At 53.9% G+C, this 16,888-nt stretch overlaps 2 protein-coding genes across 2 annotated transcripts; one reads left to right on the forward strand and one right to left on the reverse strand.

Moving 5' to 3' along the window:
* Window positions 1–9,226: 9,226 nt before the first annotated feature.
* On the forward strand, window positions 9,227–14,943 carry NDUFV1 (NADH:ubiquinone oxidoreductase core subunit V1). Its single transcript, XM_081240602.1, has 10 exons — window positions 9,227–9,376; window positions 10,479–10,561; window positions 10,635–10,805; window positions 11,537–11,720; window positions 12,780–12,969; window positions 13,408–13,620; window positions 13,771–13,937; window positions 14,248–14,329; window positions 14,540–14,685; window positions 14,790–14,943. The coding sequence occupies exons 1-10, from the start codon at window positions 9,305–9,307 to the stop codon at window positions 14,874–14,876; spliced, it is 1,395 nt and encodes a 464-aa protein (XP_081096728.1). The 5' UTR covers window positions 9,227–9,304; the 3' UTR covers window positions 14,877–14,943.
* A 147-nt stretch (window positions 14,944–15,090) lies between these two features.
* Window positions 15,091–16,796, reverse strand: LOC308620859 (double C2-like domain-containing protein gamma; the record flags this gene model as incomplete). Its single annotated transcript, XM_081240749.1, has 5 exons — window positions 15,091–15,605; window positions 15,683–15,776; window positions 15,958–16,039; window positions 16,148–16,302; window positions 16,761–16,796. 5 exons carry the CDS (start codon window positions 16,794–16,796, stop codon window positions 15,475–15,477), a joined length of 498 nt encoding a protein of 165 aa, XP_081096875.1. The 3' UTR covers window positions 15,091–15,474.
* Window positions 16,797–16,888: the final 92 nt, after the last annotated feature.

Consider the following 16,888-nt stretch of genomic DNA (forward strand, 5'->3'; position numbering starts at 1 on the left):
GTGGTTCACGTTGCCAATGTGCCTGCACCGGCCACACCTGGCCTGGAGGGCCCTGGGGGCTAACCAGGAGCTGGGCTTCCCCAGGGCTCTGTGCAGGGCTGCTGCCTCCGGCCGAGGTGGGCAGCCCTGAAAGGCCCTGGAGAAGGAAGTTCTCCCCAGGGAAGAACTTTGAGTGGCATCTCTCACTGCCCACTTTGCCAGGAAAGAGAGAAGGTAAAGGTCAGCATCCGAAGTCCTGGGCAGAGGCCAGTGCTCAGGAACTTGGAAGGGGCAAGATGCGACGGGGCGGGGAGCAGGGGAGGTAGGAGCTGGCGTTGAGGTTGTTGGCATAAAGGATTAAGGGAGGGCCTTAGGGTGGCCAGTGGGATGACCCTGCTGCAGAACAAGGCTCCAAACTATCGGGGGTGCTGACCTCTAGAAGGCTCGCTGCTTCCTCCTACCCCAGCCGACCCAGTGCCTACCCGGTGGGTTTCCAGGCACCTATTGATGCAGAACAAACTTGGTGGCATTACTCTCTATCAGGAATCCAGGCCGGCCGGCGTAGGCCTGACGCTGCACAGGCCAGGTCTGGCCTCCCGCCCTTGGCCACATGCAGTGGGCGGGGCCAGCAGCCTGCGAGCCGCGGGCGGGTCCCCAAGCTCCACTCGCGCCTCCGCCCAGCTTCCGGAGCATGCGCAGAGAGGTCCGTACCCGGCTGGGAGAGCAGCGGAGGCCTCCGCCAGAAGTGGAAACTGATCCAATGACAGGGTCTGTAGCCAGCAAAGCTGCCACGAAGTTTACAGTCCCCTCAGTCACCCAGAACTTCCGTCAAACTTCCTGCTCGCTCCTAACACGACGACAAATATCAACGGACAACAAACAATTGCCAGATATTTGAGGGAAATCTCGAACATAAAAGAGAGAAACAATAATAAACAGGAGGGGGAAAAGGAACTCAGAGAAGAGAGAGACTGTGCAGGCTGTGCATGAGAAAACTTCAAATAAATTTTAATCAGTGTCTTCAGGGAGATAAGAAAAGTTATTACATCTGGAGGATAAAAGGAGGCTATTAAAAAGAGCGTTTCCCGGAAAAATTAAAAATATGATAGCAGAAATGAAAAATCTCAGGGACTTCCCTGGTGGTGCAGTGGTTAAGAATCCACCTGCCATTGCAGAGGACACGGGTTCGAGCCCTAGTCCGGGAAGATCCCACATGCCGACGAGCAACTAAGCCCGTGTGCCACAACTACTGAGCCTGTGCTCTAGCGTCCGCGAGCCACAACTACTGAAGCCCGCCCGCCTAGAGCCCGGGCTCCGCAACAAAGAGTAGCCCCTGCTCGCCTCAACTAGAGAAAGCCCGCGCGCAGCAACGAAGACCCAACGCAGCCAAAAATAAATAAATAAGTAAATTTATTTAAAAAGAAAAAAGAAAAATCACAGAAGATAAAGTTGAAAAATACATATGAACATAGAACAAAAAGATAAAAGCATGGAAAGATGAGAAAAACAGAGTATTATTATTTGAGGAAGTCTAGAGAGACCGAGAGAAGAGGGTAGAAAAAAATCGTAGGGAGCAGATTATCAAATGAATAATACATTTCCTCAGGACTGAAGAAGATGAGCTTTCACGTTGAAAGGCACAATGAGTGGCCAGCGCGTTGAATGCAGAAGGACCAAAGACTGATACAAAAGCAGATCTGAAATTCCAGAGCCTCCAGAAGGCAAATGAAGACCCTGCAACCTTCCGGAGAGAGCAAAGCACCACACACGAGGGATAAAGAATTTGAAATCGCGTCAGGTATCTTGTGGTGGTGATGAAACACGTCCACAAGTACTCTGACGCTCCGGCATCTCTACGCCCTCCCGTGGAAGCTGGGCAGGACTCTGCTGCTGCTTCAGTGAACAGAAAACAGTGGAAGCCACACGATGGGGCTTCCCAGGCTAAGTCTGAGAAGGTCACACAGCTTTGCAGTTTCTCTCAAGACACTTGCTTCAGTCATTGTGCAAAAGGTCCAGCCACCCTGAGGCTGCCACAGAGAGAGCCCATGTGGAGAGACCAGAGATGGGGAGGAAAAGGGAGGGAGGGAGGGAAGGAGCAGTGATGAAGACGCACCTGCTTGCAGCTGCCCAGCCCTGGAAGTGACACTCTTCACTTGTGCCCCATCCAGATACAAGGGGGCTCTGTGCCCAGGAGGAGGAAATAAGTTTGTCATATCTAGTCAGTCCCTACCACATACAACATCAGATCTATACATAGACAGGCACTTGATGCGTGATAGCAGTGACATCACAAATACTGAATACGTTTGAAGAGTTATTTAGTATTAGTAAAACTGATTCACCCTATTGAGAAAAATGACTGGATTCTCATCTCACGCCATTTACAACAATAAACTCTAGATAGATCAGTTGTTCTCAGCTGGGGGTGATTTTGTCCCCCAGATTATGCTTGGCCACATCTGGAGATATTTCTGTTGTCCCAGCTTATGGGGTGCTGCTGGCACTTAGGGATGCTGCTAAGCATCTCACAATGCACAGGACAGCCACTCACAGCAAAGAACTGTATAGGCCCAAATGTCCATAGTGTCAAAATTTAGAAACCCTGCCATACGGTTCACCTATATGTGAACGAGAAAAATAAAATAATAACAGGAAAAAAGTAAGAGATTTCTTTATGACCTTGGACTGGGGATGAATTCCTTAAACAAGGCCCTCAAATGAACGAACTTGACTACATCAAAACTGAGTATTTCTCTTGTACAATGATGATTACTATTTATCAGATTATCGGATAGATGATAAACTCAAAGGAAATATATTTGCAACATCTGACGGGGGAGGGAGGACCAGTGGTTTATAATGTTGGAGATGGTGTTCCCACTAATCTTTCAGAATCCCCCCCAAAGGGGGCCTTCCTGGTGGCGCAGTGGTTAAGAATCCGCCTGCCAGTGCAGGGGACAGGGGTTCGAGCCCTGGTCCGGGAACATCCCACATGCCACGGAGCAACTAAGCCTGTGCGCCTCAACTACTGAGCCTGCGTGTGGCAACTACTGAAGCCTGCGCGCCTAGAGCCCGTGCTCCGCAACGAGAGAAGCCACCGCGATGAGAAGCCTGCACACTGCAACATAGAGTAGCCCCCGCTCGCCGCAACTAGAGAAAGCCCCGCACAGCAACGAAGACACAACACAGCCAAAAAAAAAAAAAAAAAACCCAAAGCCACAAAGACCATAAAAAACCAAACACACACTCCATCTCTCACGTATGTAGGAGACATCTGAAGTGATTACAGTTATGAGCTTCAATGCACCAAATAACATACCCTGACGTTCCTAAAGCAAAAGCTGATGGGAAGGCAGGGGCTTAGGCAACTGGAAACAACAAATGTCCAACTCTGACATAAGAAAACAGAGAAGGCACTGTCCTTTCAATTGCTCATGGGACATTTACTATAGTAACCATATGTCATGGCGCAGAGAAAGTTTTAGAACATTCCAGGGGGAGAGAGAGGAACAGTACAGACAACAGTCTCTCATTATAAGGCAATAAAATGAAAAATAGCAAAACCCAGGAAACAAAAAGACTGTAATGTTTACAGTTATAATATTTATATTTATAAGTATATTTATAAATCTCTCTTAAAATGACATGGGACTTCCCTGGCTGTCCAATGGTTAGGACTCCAAGCTTCCACTTCAGGGGACATGGGTTCGATCCCTGGTTGGGGAGTTAAGATCCCACATGCCGTGATGCGTGAGGCCAAAAAAAAAAAAAAAGAAAAAAAAAAGGCATGTCAAAAAAGAAATCAAAACCAGAATTGCAGAATTTCTAGCTAATTATGATAAAGAAGCACCATAAATTGGAAGTGTTGGTCTGCTTGTCTCGATTAGCTCTAGCTTTATAATTAATCTTGCTATCTGGCAGGGCAGATTCCCCCCAACCCTCTTGTTCCTCTTCAAAATTGGTTTGGCCCTTCTTGGCCCTTTGTTCTTCTATATCCATTTTAGAATCAGTTTTCCCAGTTCCATGAAAAGCCTTGATGGGATTTTGATTGGAATCGCAAAGAGTTTGTAAATTAACTTGGAAAGATGTGACATCTTTATGACATTAAGTCACCCACCTGGTAAAGTCCCCTCAACAGCTTCAGTACTGGCTAGAGGCAAAGGGAACGTGGGATTCTTGAAGGACGAAGGCAGCCGTAAATACTGGCTATGGCGTCATGACCCACTGCAGAAGTGGCGCCCCTCCATGTGTCCTTTGTGGCTCTGAGTTTTGTGTATCAGGAGGAAATTGTCTTTGGAAGGTGCAAAGTGGTCACGGGAAGAAGAACATGTACCAGAAGATGAATAGCTCAACGTGTCTCTAATAAACACTCAACTGGTTTTTCTTTTTGCTGATTTATAAGGTAGGGTGGTGTTTCTAAAAACTGAACTTTGAGTCTCACATTTCTAACAGCTTGGGATTAGTCAAGGGGTGTGTAAGCTCTTCCTGGTATCTGTCCTCCCAAATAGCCGTCAAGGGCTACACGGGGCAAAGAAGAGACTAGAGCTTTTGTGTTAAGGGACAAAGGGGGTGTAGGCAGAATGCCAAGGGACAACTTAGGGATGGGCAGAGGACCAACGTGGAGACACTCCAGATACCTAGACCTGATCTACTGGGTGTCAAGTGTGGATCTGCTGCCAGGGAGGTGTCGGGGTGGGTGGGCTGAGCGGACTGCACCAGCCCCTGAGACCTGTGCCCAACTGAGACTTCACAGGTCCTCCCTGCTGGAGACTGCAGATGCTGCCCAGTGCTTCAGGACCAGAATGAGCCAAAGAGAGACCCTGAGACACTGGCAGCCTGACAGGGAGTGGTTCTCACGCCAGGACGAGAGTCTGCAGAGCATGTGAGGGCACCCTGCCCTGGAGAGCAGGGAAGGAGGCTGGGTCACATGCATCGTTAATTGTGTTGCTTGCCCCAAGTGCACTCACATTGTCCTGTGTGTACCTCACCAGCCATGACTGATCGACTTTACTTTTTCAAATTTAAATTAATGGGAAAAAAAAGAGAGAGAGATTTCCTGTTCAAGATATTAGAGTAGAACCTGAAATGCACCCTGTCCTTCTCAAACACATCAAAATCAGAGAAGGAAAAAAAGCGTTAATAATGACATTCCAACCACATAGAAATGAAAAGGGGAATTCTGGGTAGACTTGAAATAAGGCTCTCTTTGAAGGAAAGAAATAGGAAGAAACCCACAGCCTGGGGCGGGAGCTGAAGCCTTGTGACTTAGCCAGGAAGCAGGAACACAGCCAAGCCAAATGCACAGGCTTGGGGCCAAGTCCTCAGTCTGTACCCAGTGCTGGAGAGCAAGGCTGAGAGCCTTTAGTGACTGAGGCTAGGTCTCCACCAGGAGCATGAGGTAGGGGGACAGAAATGCCCTCCCTGCCAGGTCACAAACAGGGCCAATTCAGAAAACAGGAGTGCAGAATTTGGGATGGAAGCAAGTACAGAGGAAAGCAGTATACCTGTTTTTGTTTCATATTCAGCAGGAGGATAGACATATGAACTAGCTTTTGCTGGAAAAAGAAATTTTGTCATGACTGTTAAAAATGTAAGGGACGGGACTTCCCTGGTGGCGCAGTGGTTAAGAATCCGCCTGCCACTGCAGGAGGCACAGGTTCAAGCCCTGGTCCGGGAAGATCCCACATGCCGCGGAGCAACTAAGCCTATACGCCACAACTACCGAAGCCCGCACGCCCAGAGCCTGTGCTCCACAACAGGAGAAGCCACCGCAGTGAGAAGCCTGCGCACCGCAATGAAGAGTAGCCCCTGCTCGCTGCAACTAGAGAAAGCCCGCGCGCAGCAACAAAGACCCAATGCAGCCAAAAATAAATAAATTAATTAACTTTTTTCAAAACGGAAGGAAAAAAATGTAAGGAAAACCACTAAAAATAGAAATAAAATGTATAACTTTCAAACCAATACTAGGGAAGAAGGGAATAGCACAAAGAAAACTCAGTTAATTCAGTAGAAGTCCGGAAAATAGAGGAAAAAGAAATAAAGGGAAAGAATGCTAAATAGAAAACACAATATAATATGGCAGAGATATGTTCCAATGGCAATACCAATAAATGTAAACAGGCCAGACTCTCTTTTTAAAAGACAGAGATTGATTGAGTTAAAATAAAACAAAATGAAATTTAATTAGACGTTTCAAAAGCCATCCCTAAAACAAGAGAAAGATCGAAAAGAAAAAGAAAAAAAAACCCCAAATACTAATAAAAAGAAAGCTGGTGTAGCAATAGTAATATCAGAGATCATAGACCTCAAGGCAAAATTGTTAAAAGAGATGCAGAGAAATATTTTATATTAGAAAAAGGAACGATCCATCAAGAAAACAGTCTTTAAAATACAGGTGTTCAGGGACTTCCCTGGTGGTCCAGTGGTTTAAAATCTGCCTTCCAATGCAGGGGACGTGGGTTCAATCCCTGGTTGGGGAACTAAGATCCCACAAGCCTTGGAGCAACTAAGCCCGCACGCCGCAACTACTAAGCCTGCGCACCACAGCTAGAGAGAAGCCCACATGCTGCAACGAAAGATCCTGCGTTCCACAACAAAGATCCCGCGTGCCGCACCTAAGACCCAATGCAGCCAAATAAATAAATAATATTTAATAAACTAAAATAAAATAAAGTATAGGTGTCCAAAATTGGCTCAAGGAAATAAACAAATAGCCATAAAAGAAATGGAAATGGTGATCAGATCACTCCTAAGCAGAGCCCCCAGTTTCAGATGGCCTTACAGTTAGTTCTAGTGACACTTCAGGAGACGATAACTTTTACCCTCAGAAAACTCCTGCAATGTATAGGAAAAGGTGGAAAGGGGCACACCTCATTTTAACAAAACTGGAAGAGATCCCCTGGAGAAGATCTGAGCCGGAGCTGGAGAGGTCAGCACAGGCCTTGAGTGCCAGGCCTGGGGACTTGGGCTTTGTCCTGAGGACACGAGGGAACCACGAAGGGTCTCAGGCAGGAGAGGGGCAAAATGGATCCAAAGTTTACAACAATTCTGCTCGTTCCATGGTGCAAAGAAGTGATTGTGGGGGCTGAGACTTGAGGCTGGGGGACCTCAAGGAGGCTTTGCAAAATTCCAGGTGAAAGCTGATGGGTCACTGCCCTGGGGCGGGGCCTGAAGGCACAGGAACAGGGTGTGTTCAGAAGGCAGAGTTGGCAGGATGCAGTGATATGGGGACAGGGAGGCAACCTGATGCCTCCCAGCTTCTGGCCTGGAGGCTGGTAGGGAAGACAGACATGAACAGTGGCATAGGATGAGACAAGTGAGAGCCAGGGTCTGGGATGCCTTGGAAGAGGGCTTCCTGGAGGAGGTGATACTGAGTGGAGCCTGGCAAGTGGGTGCTCTAGATGGGTGGGGACTGAGTGGGGGACTGAGGGTCAGGAGACCTCAGGCCGAGTTCTGACAGCTGTGCCGTCTTGGGCAGGCAGCTCAGCATGGCTAATATACTCTGTCCTCTTCTGAAAATGGGGGCTCATCATTCCCATGCCCTGGGTTGTGGGAGGATTAAGAAGATAACACATAGCAAGTGCTTGGCACAGAGCCTGGCGCTGGACCAACTGGAGCTTCTGCCCCTCACTCTTAGTTTCCCACGGGCCCATGCCCAGCATCTCCCATCCACGGCATCCCCCGGCTGCCTTCTCCCCATGGCCTTGTGTTCCCTTGACCCCGTTAGATAGGGATGAGGAGAGAATCCACCCTCTGGCTCCATCTTGCCCTCCTTCTGCCACCCCAGAGGGCGGGATCCATGGACTCGGGTCTGAGCTCCAGATTAGCTGTGTAATCCCCAACTCTGTCTGGGCAATCTCTTTCCCTGCCCAGGAGAGGGGGCCTGGGGCTGGGAGTCAGGACTGCTGGGCCCTGGGTCTTGTACTGCCCTACCCACCTGTGAGCCCTCAGACAAGGTGCCCAGGCTCTTGCCGCCTCTTTTGGAAACACCACTGACATCCTGCAATGACTGTCATATGTGTGCTGTGTCTGGGGCACCACTCAGCAGCTTCATACCCATGGACAAGAGATGAAACCTCCATAGGCCTCAATTTTTTCATGTAGAAAATGGAGTTAACACTATCCAGGGCTACTGTGGGGAATATATGAGAAAATAAGGGCATATTACTTGTAAATGGCACATCTCTCGAGAGATAGGAAAGGATGGTTACAGGACAAGAGAATAGAGGAGCTGGGGAGGGCAGACCAAAACGCACATGCTTATCATGGGACTCAGAGCCAAAGGGTTCCAGAGAACTGACAAACTGATTAACAAGAGTTAATCAGGCTTCCAAGACTTCAAGAGAAGGCAAAGAACAGAGGCCCTCCTCAGGTCACGGGAGCATTGCGGGGTGGGGAGGGAGTGGGCAGAAATGCCCTAAAGCCCCAAGAGGAAGAGGTCCTGGGGACAGTGAGCATGACGTGGCCTGGGCCTGACGACCTGCACGAGTCCTTAAATGCCAGGTTGCCGAGGCAGTAGGAGCCGCTCCAGGATTTTGTGCAGGAGCATCAAGTGCCAAACTCTCCTGACAGGGGCTGAGGAAGGAATGGCTGGGAGAGTTTAGCAGCACTATAGCAAGAGGATGTGCCACCCACTGACTATCTCCACCCTCTTGGCCTCACCCCAACCTAGGACTCTAGACACACCTCCTCTGGGGAGACCTCCGCCAACAACCCCCAGTCTGCCCCGGCTCCCTGCGGCTAATGAGCAATCCTTCTCTGAGCCCAGGGGTGCCCGTAGTGGGTGAGGGGAAAGTCATAGTCTGGGAGGGCTTGGACGGGGACGGAATAATTACAAGGCGGTCATGAGGGTCGGGCTGTCACCGATCTGATTTCTCCTCCTTCCCCCATACGCTTGTGCATACAACAGGAGCACGCGAAATGCGGAACTTGCAGAAAACACCAGAACCAGCAGAAGGTGACATGCGAGGTTTGTTTACTTGGGGATTGAAAGGCTGAGGGTCCACGGGCTAATGTGATGGAGCAGCACGGGCGAGCAAGAGAGTAAATACCAATCCCGCCAAGGGAGAAAGGAGGTCCGAAAGGCCCCGGGACCGCATCTCCCAGCAGCCTCAGCGCCTGACAGGGCACTTCCGGCCTCTCCGCCCTCCTACGAGGAGGCGGGGCCAAGGGCGGGACGGGAGCCGTGCCGGGAAGTTTGGGCGCGCCGCCGGCGCCAGGGCGCGTGACGTTCTTCCTGTGCGCCGCCTAGCGTCTGGGTCGCTCCGGTTCTTCAGCCTCAGAGCCGTGAAGGTGACAGCGGGAGCTGACCAGCTTGGCCCCCGCGATGCTGGCGGCACGGCGGCTGCTCGGCGGGTCGCTCCCCGCACGGGTGTCTGTGCGATTCAGCGGCGATACGGTGAGGCCTGACCTGGCTCGGGCCAGGGGTGCTCGCGGGCCGGCTCTCGCTGCCGCGCCTGTGCGCGCCTCATCCCTTGGGTCTGTAGTGCCTTCTGGAGAACATTCACATCTCCCCAGCCCGGCAGGAAGGTTGCCGATCCGGCTTGGGTGTAGAAGGGGAACGGGTCCAAACGGGAGGCTGACTCACCCCCGCCCCCAGCCCTCCGGCACCTTGGCTTCCCTTATTTAACAGCCACGCGACTTAGCGGAAAAATTTTGCAGGTGGCAAAGCGTCCTTGTCTCATTCCTTTCCCGCCACAGCTTTGTAGGGCGTGAAGGGGCCACTGACCCATTTTACAGATGCAGACGATAGCTTTGGAGAGGGCCGTGCGCCTCCTCATTCTTCGTTCAGCGCTCCGATCCCCGTATTGGCTTTTAAGGGGTTGGGTGTCTGGAAGCCAGGTCCCCTTAGCCCTCAGCTGGGGTGCTCCTCACTGGGTCACGTGGAATTCCAGACCCATCTCTCCTCAACAGTTTTATCCCGAGCGGGTCTCCCTCCGTCATCTTGTGTCCCAGCCGCAGTGAGGCATTTCTTTAACTTCAGAAAGTGCATTTTGTCGCCAGCAGGGTTTAGTAACACAGGGCCTTGGCCTAACCAAGTTTTGGTCCAGCAGCACAGCCAGACAAGTAAATGGACATAGCATCACACTGGGCTCAGGGGAATAGTATGTGCTGTGCACAGTTCAGGTGTGGGCTTTGGCCACGGACACACCTGAGCTTAGATTCCATCTGCTCCTTTGGGCTGTGTGCCTTTCACAAGCTCATTTTGCTCTGAGCTTCAGTTTCCTCTTCTGTAAAATGGAGGAAATCATTCCTGTCTCAAGGTCATGAGGATGAAATGGGGTCTTGGATATAGAAAACTGAGTTTCGTGCCTGCTAACAGGAAGTGCTTACTAAGTGGTGATGGCAGCTATGATGCTACGAAGGGTTCTGAGGCTTGGGCCCCTGCCCTCCTCCCAGCCCAGCCCTCTAATCAGGGGGACTCAAAACTCTGTACCTTCTGGCCTGGCCCCTCATGACCCCAGAGCTCTGCTGGGCCTGCTGACCCTCTGTGTCCCCAGACAGCACCCAAGAAAACCTCATTTGGCTCGCTGAAGGATGAAGACCGGATCTTCACCAACCTGTATGGCCGCCATGACTGGAGGTGAGATGGTGCCCTTAGGCTGGTGGTTCCCGAGGCAGGGCCTCCCCCTTACTGCCTTCCCCACTCTGTCCAGGCTGAAAGGTGCCCAGAGTCGAGGTGACTGGTACAAGACAAAGGAGATTCTGCTGAAGGGGCCTGACTGGATCCTGGGTGAGGTCAAGACGTCGGGCTTGCGGGGCCGTGGAGGTGCTGGCTTCCCAACTGGCCTTAAATGGAGCTTCATGAATAAGCCCTCAGATGGCAGGTGTGTGTAGGCAGGCAGAAATGGGGTTTCAGGAGAGACCTTGGGGGTGGCTGTGGCTTACCTGGGCCTTTGGGCTGTTTCCTTGGAAACTAAGAGTGAATGAAGTGGGAAAACATAACCAGAGCTCAAGTAGGTGGGATTCAGTTCTCTCTGGTCTTCCTCAGGGGAGACTTGAGGGGTAGCAGAATCAACACAAAACTTTGACTCAGTCAGACTTAACTGATCAATTCCTAGCTCTGCCTTTTAATCATACAGCTTTGGGCAGCCTCCGGCCCTTTCCGAACCTCAGTTTTCTGTTCTGTAAATGGATATTATATTGTGCAGGGATGAAAGAGAGAATGTTCATACAGCTTTTGGCCTGCACTTTGGTTGGCACATAGAAAGCAAAGGCTAAATGTCAGCTATTTTGCCTCCTTTTGGCTCCAGAGATATGGTGGAGGTTCATGGAATGCTCTTTGTGACCAAAAGCAGATTTGGGCTCTTGGGAAAGCACTAGGAGAGACATGTGGACGGAACAAAGATTTTTCCTGTGGTCATAGCCACCCAAATACAGAATAGGCAGTGAGCTCCCTGTCATCGGTGGTGAGCAAGCAGAGCCCCTGGGAACATGTCAGGAGGACAAAGAGGGATTGGCTGTCAGAGGAGGCTTCCCTGGGTGGAGTGGGGTGGCACGTGGTTGAAGGCCCAACCCTGGTGGCCCTGTAGCCTGACTGACCTGCTGGCCCCCACAGGCCCAAGTATCTGGTGGTGAACGCGGATGAGGGGGAGCCGGGCACCTGCAAGGACCGGGAGATCATGCGCCACGATCCCCACAAGCTGGTGGAAGGCTGCCTAGTGGGGGGCCGGGCCATGGGTGCCCGTGCCGCCTACATCTACGTCCGCGGGGAATTCTACAATGAGGCCTCCAATCTGCAGGTGGGCAGAGGTGGGGCGTCAACAGAGGAGAAGGCGCTCAGTGTGCACTACATGCCCCAGGCCTAGGCAGAGTTGTTCTTGGGTTTTAACTCCTGATCTGTCTGGGGTCGCACTGGGAGAGTGGTGATCACTCCTGCATGCCTTGTGTCCTGAATGGGACGTGGCCCCCAATGCCTCCGTCTCTTTCTCTATGTTCCAGAGCTTCAACTTGGGCTCCATGACTCTTTCCAGGGCTCCATGACTCCTGGGGCAGGGATAGGCTGGAGAACTCCCATATGGACATTTTTCCTGAAGGGTCAAGGGGTCATTTCAGTAATTCTCAGCTCAGTGACGCCTGTAGTAATTGGTCCAGGGCCAAAGCCTCACCTTTCTATTAGGCTGCTACACAACAGTGATGAAGGATGTGGCAATAATAACCTGGCACATGGTAGCATTATGCGTGTTATTATTATTATTATTACATATTTAAAAATAAGCCTCCAGGGTCTTTTCCTCTACTCAGAAGCAGTACTCGCTCATTATGAAGATAGGAAACCACACACACACAAAAGGAAACTCTCCCACAGATCTACCACCTGGAGAAACTACTTGCTGAAATTTTCATTATTTTCTTAAAGTCTTTAAAAATACATATAGGACTTCCCTGGTGGTGCAGTGGTTGAGAGTCCGCCTGCCGGTGCAGGGGACACGGGTTCGTGCCCCGGTCTGGGAAGATCCCACATGCCGCGGAGCGGCTGGGCCCGTGAGCCATGGCCGCTGAGCCTGCGCGTCCGGAGCCTGTGCTCCGCCACGGGAGAGGCCACAACAGTGAGAGGCCCGCGTACCGCAAAAAAAAAAAACAAAAAAAAACACATAGTTGGAGAATTTGTTAAATGTTATTACAGAAGTAACACATCATCGTAAAAATCCCCATCCCCCCTCCCAGAGCATCCTCTGCTTGTGTCCAAAGGGAGCTTTTGCTCTGGACTTTGGTGATGGGCTCACTGGGCCAGTGCCCCTCCCTCCCACACAGTGTTCCTGGGCCCTTGGGGACCGTGTCCTCACACCCCTGTCCCACAGGTAGCCGTCCGAGAGGCCTACGAGGCTGGTCTGATTGGCAAGAATGCCTGCGGCTCCGGCTATGATTTGGACGTGTTTGTGGTGCGCGGGGCTGGGGCCTACATCTGTGGGGAGGAGACAGCGCTCATCGAGTCCATCGAGGGCAAGCAGGGCAAGCCCCGCCTAAAGCCTCCCTTCCCTGCAGACGTGGGTAAGACTTGGCACCTGGCCCGATCCTGGGCCTTGTCCTGTGTCCTGTGGAGTCCGGGATCTGGTTTCAGGTCCCCGCTGGTCATTCTTAGGGAATTTCTGAGTCCCTTCTGCACTGGGTGCCTGACACAGAGAGCAGGGTGGGAACAACACAGAGGCTCCACCAGTGCCACCTGCAGTCCCTCATCCTGCCTCAGCTCCCACGTCAGATACCCAAGTCCTCTCCAACCCTCCGGGAACCCGGGGCAGGATGGTGAAAAGGCAGCAGAGCTCCTGCTGGAATCTGGGGTCCAGTGGGGGACGAGAATGACAAAGGGGTGAAAGCCAGGCTCTCTGCCACTGGAGCAGGACCCTGGACATACCCCATTGCCAGGAAACCCGCCACAACCTGTCTGCACCCACTGGAAGCCACCGATTTCTCATCCCATTTCCCCCACAGGAGTGTTCGGCTGCCCTACAACCGTGGCCAACGTGGAGACAGTGGCTGTGTCCCCTACCATCTGCCGCCGCGGGGGGGCGTGGTTTGCCAGCTTTGGCCGCGAACGCAACTCAGGCACCAAGCTGTTCAACATCTCTGGCCACGTCAACCACCCTTGCACGGTGGAGGAGGAGATGTCTATACCGCTGAAGGAACTGATTGAAAAGCACGCCGGTGAGGCCTGGGGCCAGCCAGCAGGGTGGGAGAGCCTCAGGAGCTGGGGCTGGGGCTAGCAGAGGTCCTGGGCTCAGGGCTAGGCAGGTGTGCCGGCCCCAGCCCTGACCATCCATCCTTTTGGGGACTGACTACTGACTGGGGCCCCAGGGGGTGTCACGGGTGGCTGGGACAACCTCCTTGCTGTGATTCCTGGCGGCTCGTCCACCCCACTGATCCCCAAGTCCGTGTGTGAGACGGTGCTGATGGACTTCGACGCGCTGGTACAGGCGCAGACAGGCCTGGGCACGGCTGCCGTGATCGTCATGGACCGCTCGGTAAGGGCTGGCCCACGCTCCCCACCCAGTCCCTGCCTTATGCCAGCCTGGTTAGTAACCCTTCCGGGGCCTCTCGGAGAACTCCTGCCAGCTCTTGGGTCCCGGTTCGTGTCACCTGAGATACAGTGAGGTGGGAGAGGCGGGGAGCAAGGCTTCTCTGGGGAACATGCGCGTGGAGCCTGGGCAGGGCGGGATGCCCAGGGCGGGGGGAGGAGACAGCCAGGGTGCCGCTGGAATCAGGAGGGTGTGCCGCCGGGGGGCGCTGAGGCTCAGGCCTTGGGTGCCTCCTCACTGTCCCTTGTCTCCCCAGACGGATATCGTGAAAGCCATCGCCCGCCTCATCGAGTTCTACAAGCACGAGAGCTGTGGCCAGTGCACCCCATGCCGCGAGGGTAAGCGCGCTGGGCAGGCTGGGGGCTTTCTCTGTGGCTCGCGCCAGGCCTGGGCCGGGCACTGGACCCTGAATAAACAGCTGCTGCTTCCCAGCCTGCTGTGGCTGCTCTGAGCCCCACCCTCCCTGTGGCCCGCACCCCTCGAGTTCCATCCCCCCGCCCCCCCGGCTTAGGGAGATCATCAGGCCCTCTCTTGCTGCCACGGCTCAGGTGTGGACTGGATGAACAAGGTGATGGCCCGCTTTGTGAAGGGGGATGCCCGGCCGGCTGAGATCGACTCCCTGTGGGAGATCAGCAAGCAGATAGAGGGCCACACCATTTGTGCCCTGGGCGACGGAGCTGCCTGGCCTGTGCAGGTACTCGCTGCCCTGCTGCGTGGTGCTGGGGGTGGTGCTGAGAGCCCGGGCGTTGGGGGGTTTTCAGGCCCTGCTGCACCCAGCACCCTGACCCTCACCCCCAGGGCCTGATCCGACACTTCCGGCCGGCGCTCGAGGAGCGGATGCAACGGTTCGCCCAGCAGCACCAGGCCAGGCGAGCCGCTTCCTGAGCCCACTGCGCTGGGCCGGCACCCACCTGCCTGGACGGCTGGACAGTAAAGCAAGTGCTGCCCACTCGTTGCGTCTTCCCTGTGGCCTTGCTCTTCACTCTGCCTCTGCGGCCCATTATTCCTGGAGGCTTATTTCCCAGACGGAGGTGGAGGTTTGGGAGGGACAGGTCAGCACAAGGTCTCATTGTGAGTTTATACTTGGCCTCCTGTGCGTCAGTCTGTCGTAGACCATCCTGAGCATTGACCCCTCAGTGCAAGAAGCAGGGGTGGGGAGGGGGAAACTGTGGCCTGGGGTGCAGACCTGGGCCTGGCCCAGTGCAGGCCTCTGGAGGGTGGGAGCAAAGAGGACAGGGCCCAGTCTGCTCTGTGAGGCGATGGGCAGGGAAAGAACCGGCTGTCCGGTCTGGTTTGGAGGAGAGGTTTATTCTTGCTTCATGATTTGGCAGTGGGGTGAGTTTGAAAGGGGGGAAGGAAGGAAGCAATTGACTAGGGGTGGACATGGTGGGTGAGGCAGCCCCAGGTCCTCGCAGCTCCATGGAGGCAGCCGCGGGTCACTCTGGGGGACGGGCAGTGAGCAGGGCCAGGCCGGGTGCCCCCGCTAGTCGCTGAGCTGGAGGGGCACGCCGTCCAGCGGGTGCCACGGCTCCAGCTGGTGGTCATTGCGGCCCAGCCATTCGCGCCAGTGCTGCTGGCGCTCCCCGCTGGCCTGGCTACTCAGCTGCACCCTGCCTGGGTTGAGGGACAGGTCAGGAGCCGTATGGGAGTCCATTGGGCCCACCCCCCAGCTCCCCGACATTCCCACTCACCAGTGAAGTCGTCAGCTGTGCCCAGGTCATAATCCCATACAGACACCAGCAGTGTCTTCTGCGCCAGCTCCTCCCGTGGGCCTGCGCAGAATTCCTGCAGGGAAGGGGGCAGAAAGGCAGGAGGGAGGCGGCCTTGGGTCCTTCACAGCCTCAGAAACAGACCCAGACAGGTGAATGGCTCAGGGTAGCTGGGGCCTGTGCTCTCGGAGGTGGGATGTTGACCCCCTCCTCCCACCCCCAGCAGCCAGGACTGCCTCCCCCCAGCCCTGGCCTACCTCGTTGAACTCAGGGTTCAGGGTCTTCTTCTGAACACTGGTCTTATATTTCGAGTTCTTCCCTCCATTTGGATGCAGGTAACTGATCGGGAAGAACAGGGTCAGCTTAGGTGTGGCCCTGGAGAGGTGAGCCCCAGAGCGGCTCTGAGGAACCCTCACTGTCCACCTGTCCACCCCTGTTCACACTCACAGGCGGACGAAGGGGTCCGAGTAGCCGTTGGCGTCCATGGGGGCAAGGTGGGCACAGCGCAGCACATCCACCAGCGGGCCGCCCCGCTGAGAGCTGTAGCCCAGAGGCAGCAGGAGGCGCCCACGCTCCTCCCCGGCTACCTCAGCCTCCACCTCCTTGGGCAGGGGGTAGGCTTGGGGTCAGCTCCTGTGTGGCCCGCCGCCCAGCCACCCACCAGTGCTGGCCTGGACATGAGAATGCAAACCAGCTGCAGAGAAGTCAGGGGCCAGTGGTTTGATTTCATGATTCAATTTACAAAAACAGTCACTGGCTTAGTGCCCTGGAAGGAAACTTCCAGGTCAGCTCTATCCTTCGGGGCCTGAGAAGGGGACGGGCTTGCCCAGGCCACGTGACTGGCCAGTTCAGGGCATCTTTGTCGTGGAGGGGAAGGGAACTGATGTCCCTAAGGGCCACAAACATGCTAGGAGCTTCCTAGGTGGCCTGCCATTAGGTACCCGTCACCACCCTCCCGCAGGGTAAGCCTGCTGCCACAGAAGCAGCTCCAAGAGGCTGTTCTCTACCCAAGGACATACAGATCTGTTCAGCCACAAAGCCCACCCTCCTCACACCCCACAGCCCAAGCGGCCAGATTCTGAACGTCCTTTGCCATACTCGGCCCCTGTTGCTTCCAAAGGACCTGGGAGGATGCCTTGGAGAGAATGTGCTTCTCCCACACTTAACGAGGGATTTGATTTGCCGAAA

The sequence above is a fragment of the Mesoplodon bidens genome (assembly GCF_964165515.1).
Source record: "Mesoplodon bidens genome assembly, chromosome: 7".
NCBI classification, from domain to species: Eukaryota; Metazoa; Chordata; class Mammalia; order Artiodactyla; family Ziphiidae; genus Mesoplodon; species Mesoplodon bidens.